General features: G+C 51.8%; 2 protein-coding genes across 2 annotated transcripts; one reads left to right on the top strand and one right to left on the bottom strand.

Moving 5' to 3' along the window:
• Positions 1-4,854: 4,854 nt before the first annotated feature.
• Positions 4,855-6,034, bottom strand: LTHEOB_4253 (Uracil-5-carboxylate decarboxylase; the record flags this gene model as incomplete). Its single annotated transcript, XM_035513267.1, has 2 exons — positions 4,855-5,018; positions 5,101-6,034. 2 exons carry the CDS (start codon positions 6,032-6,034, stop codon positions 4,855-4,857), a joined length of 1,098 nt encoding a protein of 365 aa, XP_035374957.1.
• Positions 6,035-6,724: 690 nt separating this feature from the next.
• LTHEOB_4252 (Thymine dioxygenase) lies at positions 6,725-7,996 on the top strand (the record flags this gene model as incomplete). Its single annotated transcript, XM_035513266.1, has 3 exons — positions 6,725-6,778; positions 6,892-7,321; positions 7,605-7,996. 3 exons carry the CDS (start codon positions 6,725-6,727, stop codon positions 7,994-7,996), a joined length of 876 nt encoding a protein of 291 aa, XP_035374956.1.
• Between the last annotated feature and the right edge of the window lie 6,581 nt (positions 7,997-14,577).

The raw sequence follows: 14,577 nt of genomic DNA, 5'->3' as shown, positions 1-14,577 counted from the left end.
TTTTCGACACTCGGTGCAATTGTGAGCTCTGGGAGGTGGAGGCATATCGAAGCTTGATGGGCTCTTCTTCGTCGTAGGCCAAGTCTTGTGGTTTGCTTCTTTTCTGCTTTCTGTCTAGTCGGTTCCTTATACTAGAGCCTTTACCTCCCTGTTTAGGTTCATGTTCGATGGTGACTATTGTGTAGCGAAACAATAACATGTCGATGAATTGCGGACGAAAGAGTAATGCTGAAGACACTTTTCGACCGCAGCATGGTCTGACCTTGTGAGGAAACATGCAACCTTGCTGACGTGTCAGATTTATATCACATGAGCCTTGGAAGCGGCGCGTGGTCTGCATGGTAAGGTGGATGAGGTATAGCGTAGGTGGGGGCGGTAATCAGCATCACTTGTTTCTCAGCCTCGCCAGAAACCACTACCTCACAACTACAACGTTTCAAGGACAACACTCGAAAGCGACATGGATCATCTCATCAAACCATCCAGGCCCATCCGCGAACATCCCCGGATCAAGTATGTCTGTTTCACAGAGTACGACCGTGGAGATTTTTGTTCTTATCCGAGCCGCGTTGGCTGGTCCGACGAAGACGTCTTCGACCAAGGACGCTGGGATTCCCACATCTCTTCAGGACGCAAGGCTCTTACGGAAATGCAAAGTTTCCTTCAAAGCTGGCTTTTCTTCGGAACTCTTCACGCCTTCTTCGGCGACACCATCATATGGGACGACTTCATCATCAAACCCGTCGACGGATCTTCGTTCATCTACACAGGAAACCTGGTGAGGATAGCAGATGATTTTTTTGAAGCAGCAAAGAGCCCATGGAGTTCATGTTGACACACTTTCTGCTCAATCCCGAATCCTTACTACTGCCGAGCGTGTATACGACGCAATTTCCGAAACGAGGAGAAATGGCCTTGACTCGGAACTTGTCCTATCTTTGGGACTACTGCTTAACTTTCTATCCAGTCTGCATGACTTTATGGGCTCATGGTCTTCGAAGACTTCGCATTTTAAAAGAGATGTTTTCATCCATGGCCCCATTCATCATATTCCCCAACGTCTAAAAGAGATCCGGGGGGGCTCGGTTGCCCGCCGTCTAGACCACGTCCAGGTGATGCTCATAGAGTCTGGCTGGTGCCCCTATCTAGTTTTTCAGGTCTACGGGGAACGGAGCGCCGAATTTCTCTTATTCCTCCTACTCTTGGGCACCTCGGATCGTAAGGAGGCTCACTACAACTGCGATTTCCTGGCGTGCTCTGCATACCAAATTGATCCACAGCGGTACTTCCATTCCCACGCCCGACGTGGATGTCAATGCAACCATGTACTCGTGGACTCTGCCCAGATATGTGCCATTCTGCAGGCTGGTCAGATCCCGGTGATTCGGATCGACACTCCACTGAAAGGTGCCTCCCTTGTTGTGGATGCTGCCGACGACGACACAGAATACGTGGCCATCTCTCACGTATGGTCTGATGGCCTTGGGAACCCTGGACGGAATTCGATCGCCTTGTGCCAGTTTCGAAGAATCTGTCGGATAGTCAGCATGCTCCCCAAGCAGCCGATCGCGATTTGGTTAGACACCCTGTGCTGCCCAGTACAACCGTTATCCATGAGGAGGCTGGCCATCAAGATGATGAGAAAGACCTATGACGAAGCAGATGTAGTTGTTGCACTGGATGCGCGCCTAACATCAGTAAATATCAAAAATCTGTCCATGGTCGAGATTGTTGCCCGAATCATGACATCGGCTTGGACAAAAAGACTCTGGACCTGGCAAGAAGGCGCTCTTGCGCTGACTCTGTGCTTCGCATTCCGCGATCAGCTTTTTTGCTTTGACGATTTGCAAAATGCCCCCTCGTGGATAATGCCTGATAATTGGGCGCCGCACAGCAACCGATACCAGTACGAAAATGATCTCTTCACGTTTGAAGCATCTCTTACCGTAGCGCTTTCACCATATTCCCCGCTACGTAAGCCAGACCTGCATTACATCGTATGGGGTCTGATCGGCCGCACAACAAGTGTTGCAACGGACGAAGCACTCTGCCTTGCCTCGCTAGCCAACGTCAGTTTGGACAGAATACTTGGGAAAAGACTAGAAGACCGGATCCTGGGTTTCTGGGAAGTCTTTCCAGACCTACCAACCTGCGTGATCTTCTGGGATGTGCCTCGCCTGGAGCAACCTGGCTTCCGTTGGGCACCCAAATCTCTTCTAGGGTTAAACTCTACAGCAAGATCTTATTGGAAGCCGTACACGAATGGTTCGCTTTCAAGTAGCGGCTTGTTGGTGGAATGCCCCGGAGCTTTGTTGCTAAACGCTATTGACCACACAGTGGGTGGAGGCTTCTGGATTATAGATGGAGCCGGACAATGCCCCTTTCTTGTCTCTGGAGGGCCAGATGAAGCAGGCACTGACCCATATTGGCTCCATTTCGAGCGGCCTTTGGGAAACGAGCCATATACGCACGCTGCTATACTTCTGGACCGCGGTTTGGGCGAAGTAGACTACGACGAACAGCTCTACCCGGATACCAACCCTGTGCACGTTGTATTGGTGTATGTATACCGCACTGAGGATGGGGTAATCTATGCAAGACGCAGCAATCGTGGAACCATGGTTAAAAGAGCAACGGCATTGTACCAAGAATTCCCAGCAGTGGACTCGCTCAACGGCATCACAGACAATTCTACAGACGGAAGCACACGAAATATACGGGTTGACAACATCTACCGCGCCATCGAATGGAAAGTTCTCCCGGACGATCAACGCTGGTGTATCGACTGAAGTCATAGCTTTGCGATTAATACGACAGTAACCCTCATGCTTGCATCGCCATGCCTCTAGGAGAGTGGTAGCGTACGGAGCGACAGCAATAGTAGTCCAATTGAAGATCGTTTTCTCTGATTGACTCCTCTTCTGATTTCAGAAAGGGTTGAAAGCCGGTTTTGAAAAGAGTTTATTGTCTAGTTATTGGTTGAGTATGGCTCACGTTGCAGTCAATAGTCATCACCATCCAGGGAAATACTCGAACGGAGCAATCAACAGAGTCGCTGATGTTGTTTGAAAGGGGGAATCATGACTGAGAAGAAGTAAAAACGGGTGCTATCAATCAAATTCCTCGCCAAAAATATGCTACCTATCCACTCTAGCATCCGTAACAGCTAGTTCATCCAACTCAATCGCAACCAGACTTCTTACAGGTATGTTCTTCGCAATACTCCCCGTCCGATGCCCTCTTCTTCTTGCACCGAGACTCTTTGCACTTGTGCTCCTCACAGACTCTGGCATTTTTGTAGACGATCTTTGAGCAGGAGACACATCCGTGATCCTCGCAGTGGTCTTCTTTGACCCTTTGCTTTTTGCATTTAAATTCCCAGTTGCAGCAGTGTCTGTCGCAAAATTGCGTCCAGGAATGCGGCGCCTCCCCGTCACAACCTGGTATTTCACATGAATGGACGTCGCAGTAATAGTCGCTAGCTCTTTCTTCAAAGCAACCCTCGTCCGATGACTGACAGGTGTGTTCATCGCAGAAGAGGCCCTCGATTTGCAACACAGACTCCTCGCAATCGTCCCAATTTGAGTGGCATTTGTGGTCGGCGCAGTATGTGAAGCCATCTTTCTTCCGTGTATGGCACCCGGGAATTCCGCACTCATGTTCGTTGCAGAACCCGCCAACCACTGCGGGCTCTTTATTGCAGTCTGGAAGAGCACGACAGGAATGCTCTCCACAATAGAGCTCTCTGGGGTGGTCGATGGTGCGTTTCGGCTTGTAGCAGGAGTCCTTGTAGCAGGTATGGTCCATGCAATAGTCACCCTTTCCGGGTGCTTGCTTTGCCCTATGGCAACCGGAAATATGGCAAAGTTCTCCGGTGCAGTAGTCGCAAAAGTCTTCTCCATCCAGTGCCGGACACATACAGAACGACATGTTGCATCCGTGCTCGTCGCAGTATCTTCCTTGTTCTCTGTCGTCCTTCTTCTCTCCACAGTCTTCGTACTCGCAAGTGTGGTCGTCGCAGTACTCTCCTCGTGTTCTCTTCGCCAAAGGCTGTTCACACTCGGCAATTCTGCATTGTGGTGGGTCGTCACGGTCACGCACCATCGTGTTGGCTGCAAAGATAATACAAGCTCTCGGTGTAGAAGGTAATGCGGCTTTGTGGAATGATCACAGTAGTAAAGGTGAGGAATACGAAAGGCCGTTGATTAGTGACGCGGTGAGTGTTGTTAATATAGCCAAGCCAAATCCAACCTGGAAGAAACAATGGTTTGATGACAACAAAGGAGCAAACCAGCCACGTGGAGCAGGAAATCAGCAAGCTGTTCGCCTCATGGCAAAGCAATCCTGACGGGCTGCTTGTCAAAATGCTTTGTCGAGAAACCGCGGTATGGAAGGATACGAGGCTGAATTGGCGAGGAGCTTTTTAAACTCTTATCACACATTACAATTGCTCAGGGATGGCCAAACCGCAGTTCCATAAGCCCAGCCGGGGCCTGCACGGATACCATGCAGATAATTTTGTAGCTTTGACAAACAACACGTGCCTCATGACTCCAAGTGGCTGACGGCAAACCCGTGTTTATCAACAAGAAAACAAGATTCCTGTTGTGCATGCGCAATTGAACAAAATATCAGCTGGGGTGTAAGCAGCTCAGAAAAAACAGCAAATGTAAAACTGGATGAATCAACCACGCGCAGCAGCTTCAGCACAGTCTGTGTTCAGTTGAGATGTGGAAGTGGACTTAGCCAATCTTATTTGGCGTTTGAACAGACCGAAATACTTTTTCCATACCTACGTTCGACCCTCCACTCAGGTAAAAGCATCATCTCATCATCCCCTCCGATACCCTCCGTTCACAAATCCAACTTCAATATCCTCGCTGCATTACCGCCCAAGACGGCTTCGGCGGCCGATTCGTCTCCGTCAAACGCCTGCTTGATAGCAGAGTAGTTTGTCTTCACGCTCAACCATTCCGTTTCTTCCCCGTCAAGCGGCGGAAAGAAGGGATGATCGGTACCTGTTTCCCCCATCGTCAGCACCCTCCGTTCAGGAGCACGGGACAACACTAAGGAGCAAGCAGGAAAAAAAAAAGCACTCACCAAACATAATCCTATCCTTCCCACTCGCCTCCACCGCCGCCCTCAACCCCACTTCCGAATACACGACCGCATCGAGATAGATATTCTTCTTCAACACCTCCCACAAACTCCTCATCCGCTCCGTCCTCCCCTCCTTCTTCAAATGCCCATCATGCGCCACACAACTCTCAATCCTGCCCGCAAGGAACGGCAGCGTCCCCCCCGAATGCGCCAGCAGCACCTCCAACCTCCCATGCCTCTCCCACACCCCCGCCAGCAGCATCCGCGCCACTGCAATCGTCGTCTCGACCGGGAACCCGATCGCCAGCGGCAACACGTGCCCGTACTCGCCCGCCAGCGGCCCGTACACGTTGCCCGGCAGCCCGTAATGCGGGTGCAGGAACACGATTAAGCCCGCTTCCTCCAGCGCCGCCCACACGGGTTCGAGCGCCGGGTCGTCCAGCCCGCGCCCCAGGCCGGACGTCCCCATGATGACGCCGCGACAATGCGGCACGGCTGGGCTGGCTAGCCTCGCGACCTCAGCCGCAACAGCCCCCGCCGACGCGGAGAGTGGGAGGGTCGCGAAGTGGAACAGGCGCTTCGGGTGCGCGGCGCAGAGGGCGTCGATCTCGTCGTTGATGGCGGACGCGGCAGAGGCGGCGTCGTCGGGCGCGAGGAAGTCGAGCCACGGGTTGGCGAGCGAGATGACGGAGGCGGCGATGCCGTGCGCGTCCATGAAGGCGAGTTTGTGGGCGATGGACGAGTATTCGGGCCCGATGGGGCGGCCCCGCGCGGTGCCGGGCGCGGTGGGCGCGTCTTCGCCGGGGAGGATGATGAGGCGCGCGGAGTCGGGGGCGTCGGGGAAGTTGCGGATGTAGGGGACCGTGGTGCGGGAGCGGAGGAGGGAGATGTAGGAGGGGGGGTAGACGTGTGTGTGGACGTCGACGGTTGGCATGGTTGTGGCGGGGTGTGGTGATGGTGGGAGTGGGGGGTGTTGAGGGATGCCTTGTTCTTTTTCCTTGCTCTTTACTCCGTCGGATGATGGTGGTGTTGATGTGTTGCTGGCAAAAGTAGAGTTGGTTTGAGAAGTGAAGTTGGAGGGGAAGAAAAGAAAGCGAAACGTGAAGTCAGCGGTCGATCGTGTAACTCAAAGAGGAAGGAGAGTCTGGGCGGGGCGACACTTTCAAGCCTCCTATCGGCATCAACAAAAGAGAGCCGCAGCAGGGATGTGGCCGTCGGCGCGAGTTCCTCCCACTCTTTGGAGAGCAGGATGAATGGGTTGTCGTACCTGCATGCAGCTACCCCTCCTGTGTTCTCCGCGATAAGCCCCGCATCCTTATCGCCCACCATCCTCCCCGTTTCGGAACCTCCGCGGCGGTCGCCGATGGTTCCTGTCATCCACCTCGACCATATCAAAAGGATGCTCTCAATGCGGCGCGCATATCTCCTGATACGACCGCACCAGCGCCATCGCTGCGCCGCGTCTAGGCTCGTGAGAGCTGATATCTCACGGCGCTCATATAACCAGCGTTGTATCTCCGCAGCCGATCATTTCACCTCTGCGAATCTCAAACTTTCTCAGCCGCACTTCCTTACTCAGGCCAGAAGAACATTTCCAGAGCCTTCCAGAAACCCCTACTCCACCATGGCCCCCATCCAAGTCGACTCCGCCGTCGAGAAGGACGACCTCTTCATTCCTGTACGTGTGACTTTCCCCGAAATACCATTTCAACCTCCAGAGAATATGAAAAGAAAAAAAAAGAAAAATCACCCAAACCAAAAACAAAATTATACTCACATCCCCCGACCCAGCTCATCGACTTCTCCCAATACACCTCGGGCACGCCCGAAGAACGCCTCAACGCCGCCGCCGCCCTCCTCTCCGGCTTCCAACGCGCCGGCTTCGTCTACCTCAAAAACCACGGCATATCCCCTTCCACCGTGCGGTCGGTCTTCGACCACTCGGCCCAGTTCTTCACCCGGCCGCAGGAGCAAAAAGACGCGTTGGCATGGTACTCCCCGCGCGCCAACCGCGGCTACGTCGCGCACGGCCGCGAAAAAGTCACGCGCGCCGACTTCGCCGGCGACGTCGAGGCGCTGCGGCAGGCGGTGCCGGATCTGAAGGAGAGCTTGGAGATTGGGAGGGAGGGCGAGGAGGGCTGCCCGAATATGTGGCCGGATCGGTTTGGGGATGAGGAAGGGAGGAAGTTTAGGGAGGTGATGGAGGGGTTTCATGGGAGGTGTAAGGAGTTGCATCGGGAGGTGATGAGGGCGATTGCGTTGGGGATGGGGTTGGGGGAGGGGTGGTTTGATGGGTTTACGGGGAGGGGGGATAATACGCTTAGGTTGTTGCATTATCCGGCGGTGGAGAAGGAAGTGTTTCGGAGGAGTGATGGGCAGGTGCAGGTTCGGGCGGGGGAGCATTCGGATTATGGTACGTGCTTGTGCGTGGGCTGGGGGATGGGGGTGTCTGACTTACCAAGCGGGGGTTCTTGAAGCGTTGTGGCTGACCGCTGATTCACCAGGCTCCTTGACCCTCCTCTTCCAGGATGATCGCGGCGGCCTGCAGGTCCTGTCGCCCAAGGGCACTTTCGTCGACGCCACCCCCATCCCGGACACCATTGTCGTCAACGCTGGCGACTTGCTCGAGCGCTGGGCCAACGATACCATCAAGAGCACCAAGCATCGCGTCGTCGAGCCGCCGCCCAAGCCCGGCCAGGAGGGGCTTGACAAATACCCCGCCCGCTACAGCGTCGCCTACTTCTGCAACCCGGACTTCGACAAAGTCATCGAGGCCATCCCAGGCACGTACGAGGAGGGGAAGCAGAAATATCCGAGCGTGCTGAGTGGTGATTATCTGGCCAAGAGACTGAGCGAGACGTACGGGGATTTGGACAAGTACGAGCTGAAAAAGTAGAGGAAGTAATATGAGGAGAGAAGAAACGGTGGGAGGAGAAATACCCAGATTGGAAAAAAAAAGTAAGAGGTGGACTGCAAGAATTGAAAAAAGGTATGAATGAATATCTTGTACAGCCTGGAGAAAACACCATCTGCTGCATTGTGTAAAATCTATTTCGTAAAGAGATCCAACAAAAACAGTACAAATGAGGAGCCAAACAAGACCAAGGACGAAGGGTAATGGACTTTCATATGTGGCGCTTGTTCATTTGAGTGGCAGTTTCGTAATTGAGAGCTTGCCCGTTCGGCAGTGGTTCAAAAGGAGGAAGAATTCTGTGTTTATCAGAATCCACTATCTGGTCAGGGCCGGGCACGGCTCGGATCGAAACACCCAACCCAAAGGATACCCTCACAGAGCAGTCTACACCCCACACCACTGCACATGCCAGTAAAAGTTAATACAGCATCAACCAAGGCGAGTCCGAGTGGGAGAGAGCTGGTTTTAAAGTTTACGCTTGAAACAATTCTTCAAATTGGTATCGAATCTTCAGCCCGCGGTTGTCTTCTGTTGCAAATTTGGATCATATTGTAACAATGCTGATCTCAATCCATCAACTGCCTGATATCGGCGCTGTGGCGGAGTGGTTAACGCGACAGACTAGAAATCTGTTTCCTTCGGGAGCGCAAGTTCGAATCTTGCCGGCGTCGCATCTTCTTTTTGTTCCTGGTCAGTCCACTGTCAGTTCAGTCGTGTCATACTTGATTTGTCTTTTTGCGTTGATACAAGCTGGCGTTATTTTGCAACCTACGTCTATATCAGAACGAAACAAGGTATTGGTAATCTTTTTAAGGATACTTTGGTAGGAAGAAATGATTTCCGTGGGCCTCGCTTGTAGTAGGTTTTATACCTCTACGCTTCAGGCCCTTACTCGGTCTCCGATACTATATGCGATAGAATGCAGAGAAAGACATGGCTGTGTCAAGTTGTGCATTGGGTATTCTGATCAAGGCTGTCTCCTAAATTTTCTGTAGATGGCCCCATTTAGTAAGTGGTGCTGGCCGCCATTTTTTTCATTCACTCGAGGTACAGACGATATCTTTCCCCCCTCGCGCCCGCGGCGGAGATGGTAAATTAACCATCGTGGCGTGTTTTGAACAGGTTAATGAGTGCGGGTGTAACAGGAACTATGAGCTTGTCAGCTGAACGCCCGCAGGCATGGCTGGCCCCAGTGGCGCGTAGTAAACAGGGGGAGCTGCGGCTGAAGGCGGGGTGCTAGCCGGCCGTATTCACGCTGCTAGAAGTCTGATACGTTCGGAGGCTCATGGAGTGAAACTTGAACAATCCTGTTGGCAAACGGTCGCATGGGTACGATCCGCAGTGCTGCACTGTGTCCGATGCGACCTGCAGAAAATCATCCCAGTCTCATCTCCACTTTTCCAATGAGCTCTCTGGCACGCCACAACCGTCATTTGTTCTCCATGAACGCTTCCCTCATGCGTCCGTCGTGCGGCCAGTCGCATCAAGCAAGCTCTCTGCAAAGCTCAAGGCTGAAACTGATGCTAGCGCCTGTGCCACCGCACCGCCAGCTGGTGGTGCTGGGGATTGAAAAATCGGTGGTAAATGTTTACAAGAACGGATGCCACTGCTGGAACTGAACGTGATGATAAGAGCGGTACTGTTGGCTGCGGCAGTCTCTCGTTGGTAGAACTAATTTGAGCCAATTTTCCGTAGCCCTCATAATTGCACCTCATTGCCTTATTTAGCGATTGTTATGATTGGGATCTTGCAGCTTGAATTTTGGACTACAGTGATAAACAAAAAAAAAGGAAGAGAGGGAACCAGCCGGGTGTCGAAAGGCTCTGACCGCGCCTTTTTCGGCTGTGTTTTGCTCCAGGAGTTTCGCACAGTGTCGAAATGCGTGATGCTATGGTTTTAGTGTTATCACGACTAGCGGATTAAGTGGAAGAAAGGGCGGATGCGTGCTCGAGGCGAGGCTGAATGACGACGCTGGTAAGCAGGCTGTGCTGACAATATCGAAGGCTCATATCCAAAGAAGTGGACAGCCCGGACGCGCGCGTTGCACTGCGTAGCATACTTGGCGACCTTCTGGCCTACAGAGCGCTAAACCGATAGATGGATACCTGCCCCTTTTGAATTCGCATGTTCGGCATATCCTGTATGTTAGTATTAATTCATCCTATCCTCTTTCATCTGCGCCTTGAATCGATCCTTGACAGCCCCACCTCTCGGTCAGTCTTCACTTACACAGCAACCTGACATCTTTAATCATTCGTGGGTATAGATAGTCTCGGCACTCTGATCATATTTTGAATCACGCAGTGTTGGGCTGACGCGTAAAACAGCAATCTGTCATCAGCACTCTTCTTTCCGTCCGCCAACAAACACTTCCTCATCTTTGCATCGGATGTTTCCATCGGGAGCGCAAGTTCAAAATTTGCTGGCGTCGCATGTTTCTTTTGGTCTCGCCTAGTCCACCGCCTGCTCTGCGGGGTTCTCCATTTTTCTTTTTTTTTGCTGATCATCGTACCAAAAAAGACGCGTCGAATATTGAATGGCTTAAGACATTCTTGCAAAGCAATACTTCCGCAGGCCTCGCACGGAGAGTCTTTACCTCTGCGCTTAGGCCACCGGCAGAGCACCGATAGGAAGTGCAGGTAGAAGGACATCTCTGATTATTCACTGTAGGCGTAGATGATATCTCCGACTCTCTCCCACCTATGGTAGGAATGGAAAATCAAGAATCATGGAGTGGTTTCACCAATTTAATGAGTATTGATGTAGTAGGGCCCGAGCGCTTGCCAGCTGAACGCCACGGAATCCTTTGATTGGGCACGTTTGTCGCGGTCCCGAAGCATGGTAGTACACGCCTCTCGTAGAGCTGAATGCAAGAAGAGAGTGACCCCCAAGCGCGATTCAGCTGTTACGCTTCCGACATCAACTTCATCCTTCATCACATTCTCAGTTGTCCTCTTCCAACGACCTTCACACCAGCAACGCCCTGCAAATTGTTCTCTCGATTGCGAAATCATGCCTTCTAACTGGTGGGATGATTTCTTCAACAACCTGGCCACAGACCTAGCTCCGCTCATATCCCTCTTCGGAGAATCCCCTACGAAACAATTCCTCAGCGAAAGCGTGTCGCCGATCGATATCTTCCTCTTGGCAATGGCCCCCCTCGGAATCATAACTATCGTCGTTTCCGCCATCCGTGTTGGTGGCAGTCCATCACTTCGTGCATTCATCGGCCGTACGCAAGAAGGAGGTGGTTCCATCGAGGCAGAACTCTGTTCTTCTACCAGCCGCGACATCTGCGAAATGTACAGCAATGGAGGTATAGTGCGGGTTCTTGGCCGAGCGAAGATTCTGGAGATTGTGCACGATCGAGACGCGAACACGGAAGACTTTTACGGCCTGAGAGGGAAAGAAAAAAGTGCTGGCATATACTCCTTTGGAGAGTATCTTGCAAGTCGCACTGGAGAAGCGGAATGGTGCGACTTTACGGCCAGCCAGCATATCCTTAATCCTTGGAAAGGGTTACAAGATACTGTCAGCGACATCGATTTCGATTTTCCACCGCATCCCAAATTGTCATTGAATGTCGGTATCAAGAAATTATCGCTCGGTTGGTTCTTATTCGCTGCCGTTTCGGGGTTTCTGCTTCAATCGGGAGTGCTCGTATTCGCAGGTCTTTCGGTCTTTGCTTTTAGCAAAAGTTTCGAGAAGGATGATAAGCCCGCGGACGCCTACGCCTTTCCTTTCACTTTAGCCGGGACACTTTTGCTATGCACCGGTGTAGGCATGTGTGGTCACATAGTGGCGAGAAGTACAACGGAACGGATCTTCAGGCGCACACAAAACACGCCCACGAACGACGCTCGAAGCCGCTTCTTTTGGGTACAACCTGGCAACCAAATTATCGGAGAGCAGAGTTTTGATTCGTTTGCGTACAACGAAACACTTAGAGACCTTATCCCGGAGTACACTACTTCTACGAAAAAGTCTGAGGACAAAAGCTGCAACGAACGAACAATATTCTGGTCTGGATCTTTGTTCCGGTCACTTTATTCGGATTCACCCTGCAATTCGTTGGCCTCAGGGCATTTCACTCCTCCATATCCATTGCTCAACTGGGTGCGACGCTCCTCATGAGTATTGTCCGCTCGATCCTTCGAGCCAAACGCCTTAGTAAAGAGAACCGCTTAGGAGACGATCCCGACCTTTTCCAAGGACACGAACTGGACTGGCTCGCACTGGAGCTATGCAGGAACATATTTCAGGAGGAGCTTAACGTTCGGCAAGCAAAGACACAACCACGGGTATCCAATGATGAATATTCTCGTACTGTCAACAACCATTCCACCTACATCTGGCAAGTCACCACCTTTTCGATTGGTCCTCGAACCACTCTTGTCTCTGATGAGGGGTTGTATGCGTGTAACGACACAAAAAAGACCAGAATTGTCTCTCTGTCAAACAAGAATACCGGCATAGTCTTGTTGTTGGGGTTCTGTTGTGTTGAATTTGACTCATCCTATTCCACTTGTGGAAACAAGGAGATCCACCAATGGCTGGCGGAAATAGAGCAGAAGGAAGGCGATGAGGTCCCCCGTCTAGTACCCCGGATATTTCTCTCACGTGCAAGAATTGCGCGTATGACTGGGGTCGACCTCAGACTTGGATCTTCTCGAAGAAACAGCAGCCAATGGACCGAAGACGTTGTTGCGGCCAGGGAGATCGCAGCAACATTAACCGATGCACTTCGAAGGACGGTGGATGCTCTGTTCAGCAACCACACTACGCCACCCGTATTAAAAGACGGGTGGGCCAACGTCAACACTATTTTCCTCGCGCTTGACTGTGCCGTCGCCGAAATGCCGACTTCCACTGACGACATGTACCGCTTTCAGAGAGACATGGTATATATTTCTCTCTCTCGCACTTCCACGGACCTTGGCGACTTAGAAGGCCAATGGAATATCGATGCATCCGAAATCGAGGCGATCTTGAGTTTATGGATGTGGTCACTGAGAATGAGAACTTGTAAATCTTCAGTCTCGTCGAGGAGGATGATCTTTGAACGTCTGCAGTGTGTACGTCTTCTTCTCGTCCAAGAAGCTGAGGTCGACGGAGTCCCCAACTCAAATATCACGCTTCGACAATCAACACTTAGTCACTGGTTCGGGAGACTTGACAATAAGATTCGCAGAGTGCGGCTGAGCTATCCCTCTACATCTGGGTTTGACCCAACTTGGGTTTGGACACGGACTGCAGATAAAAAGCACCGAACAAGCGATCGCACTACCTATGTCCCCATGGACCTGGATCTACTACAACACCGCCGTCCTACCGACAACAACGACTGGTTATTCGGCTGGGACCTTCTCGATCGCAACACGCTGCCACAACAGCAGCCTCATTGGGATCTTGATGCTCTAATAACGCGCACTAATCATTCACCGGCTGTCATGTGCGCCCAGGAGATCTACACTAAGCTCTTTAGGAATCTCTTGAATATTTTGGAAGATATTGGCGGTGAGACAAAAGTCACGAAAGGACGCCATGGATTTTACCTTGCCAACGATAATATCACCGAGATTATCGGAGCCTTCACAGATTCTGGGCTTGGCTCTGAAAACGACGCGAGAGCTTGCATTATCCCCGCTCTACTTGAAAAAGAGAAGTTACCCGTCGTGAGCATGGTTGCACGAGCAAGAGAGCTTGGTGACGAGTACCGCAAAGACGGGGCCTGGAAAAAGGCAGAAGAGGTGCTGAGATGGGCTTTCGACACGTCTCTACGATCCTGGAAACAGTGCCAATCTGGTCCAGAGGAGCAGGGTCAGGAAGCCAGTATAGCCTCAGAGGATCTTGGATCTACCACAAGGTTAATGGATCCTGAACGAGAATTATGGCTTTGTGTGGTGGCTCTTTGCGAATGTTACCGCTGGGCACTATTTTGTGAGGGCAAACACAGTGGCTACAGACAATTCGGTGCTAAAGGAATCATCGAAATGCTCAAACTGCGGCAAACTCTGCCGCACCTGACAGAAACCCTTGACATCTACGGCAAAGTCGCCTTGCGTGTTGCCAAAGAATCCCCTAGCGTGCTGACCGTACACGAGCTCACATATTTGGAACACATACTCGGAGACTACGCAACTTCGCCAAACACCAAAAACGCAAAATCAAGTCCGGAGGGAGATGAAAGCTCCGTAGAGCGCCCTCAGTCCAATGGGATTCAAGAAGAACGTGGCAGTTCCACAGACAGTGATGAGTCTAATGGAAGCCCAGAGGGGGATGACAACTCCATCAGAAGCCATGAACCCGGCCAAGAGAATCCAAAGGAAAATATCATTTCGGCAATCAAAGCAGGCGATATGAGCGCAGCTCTCTACCATCTCCGCGGTCCCTCTGCCATCCAGGAGGATCATGAAGGGCGATCTTCTCTTTCTTGGGCAGCCGAGAAAGGATGGTTCATTGTGGTCAAGAGCTTGATCGAAGTCGGTTCTACAGCCAGGCAGTCCGACATTTTTGCACGTACTCCACTGCATTTTGCTGCTTTCTCCGGAGACAAATACCTT

The sequence above is a fragment of the Lasiodiplodia theobromae genome, assembly GCF_012971845.1.
Source record: "Lasiodiplodia theobromae strain AM2As chromosome Unknown scaffold_11, whole genome shotgun sequence".
Lineage (NCBI taxonomy): Eukaryota > Fungi > Ascomycota > Dothideomycetes > Botryosphaeriales > Botryosphaeriaceae > Lasiodiplodia > Lasiodiplodia theobromae.
The sequence above is the reverse complement of the archived record's forward strand: the minus strand, read 5'-3'. Positions and strand labels throughout refer to the sequence as shown.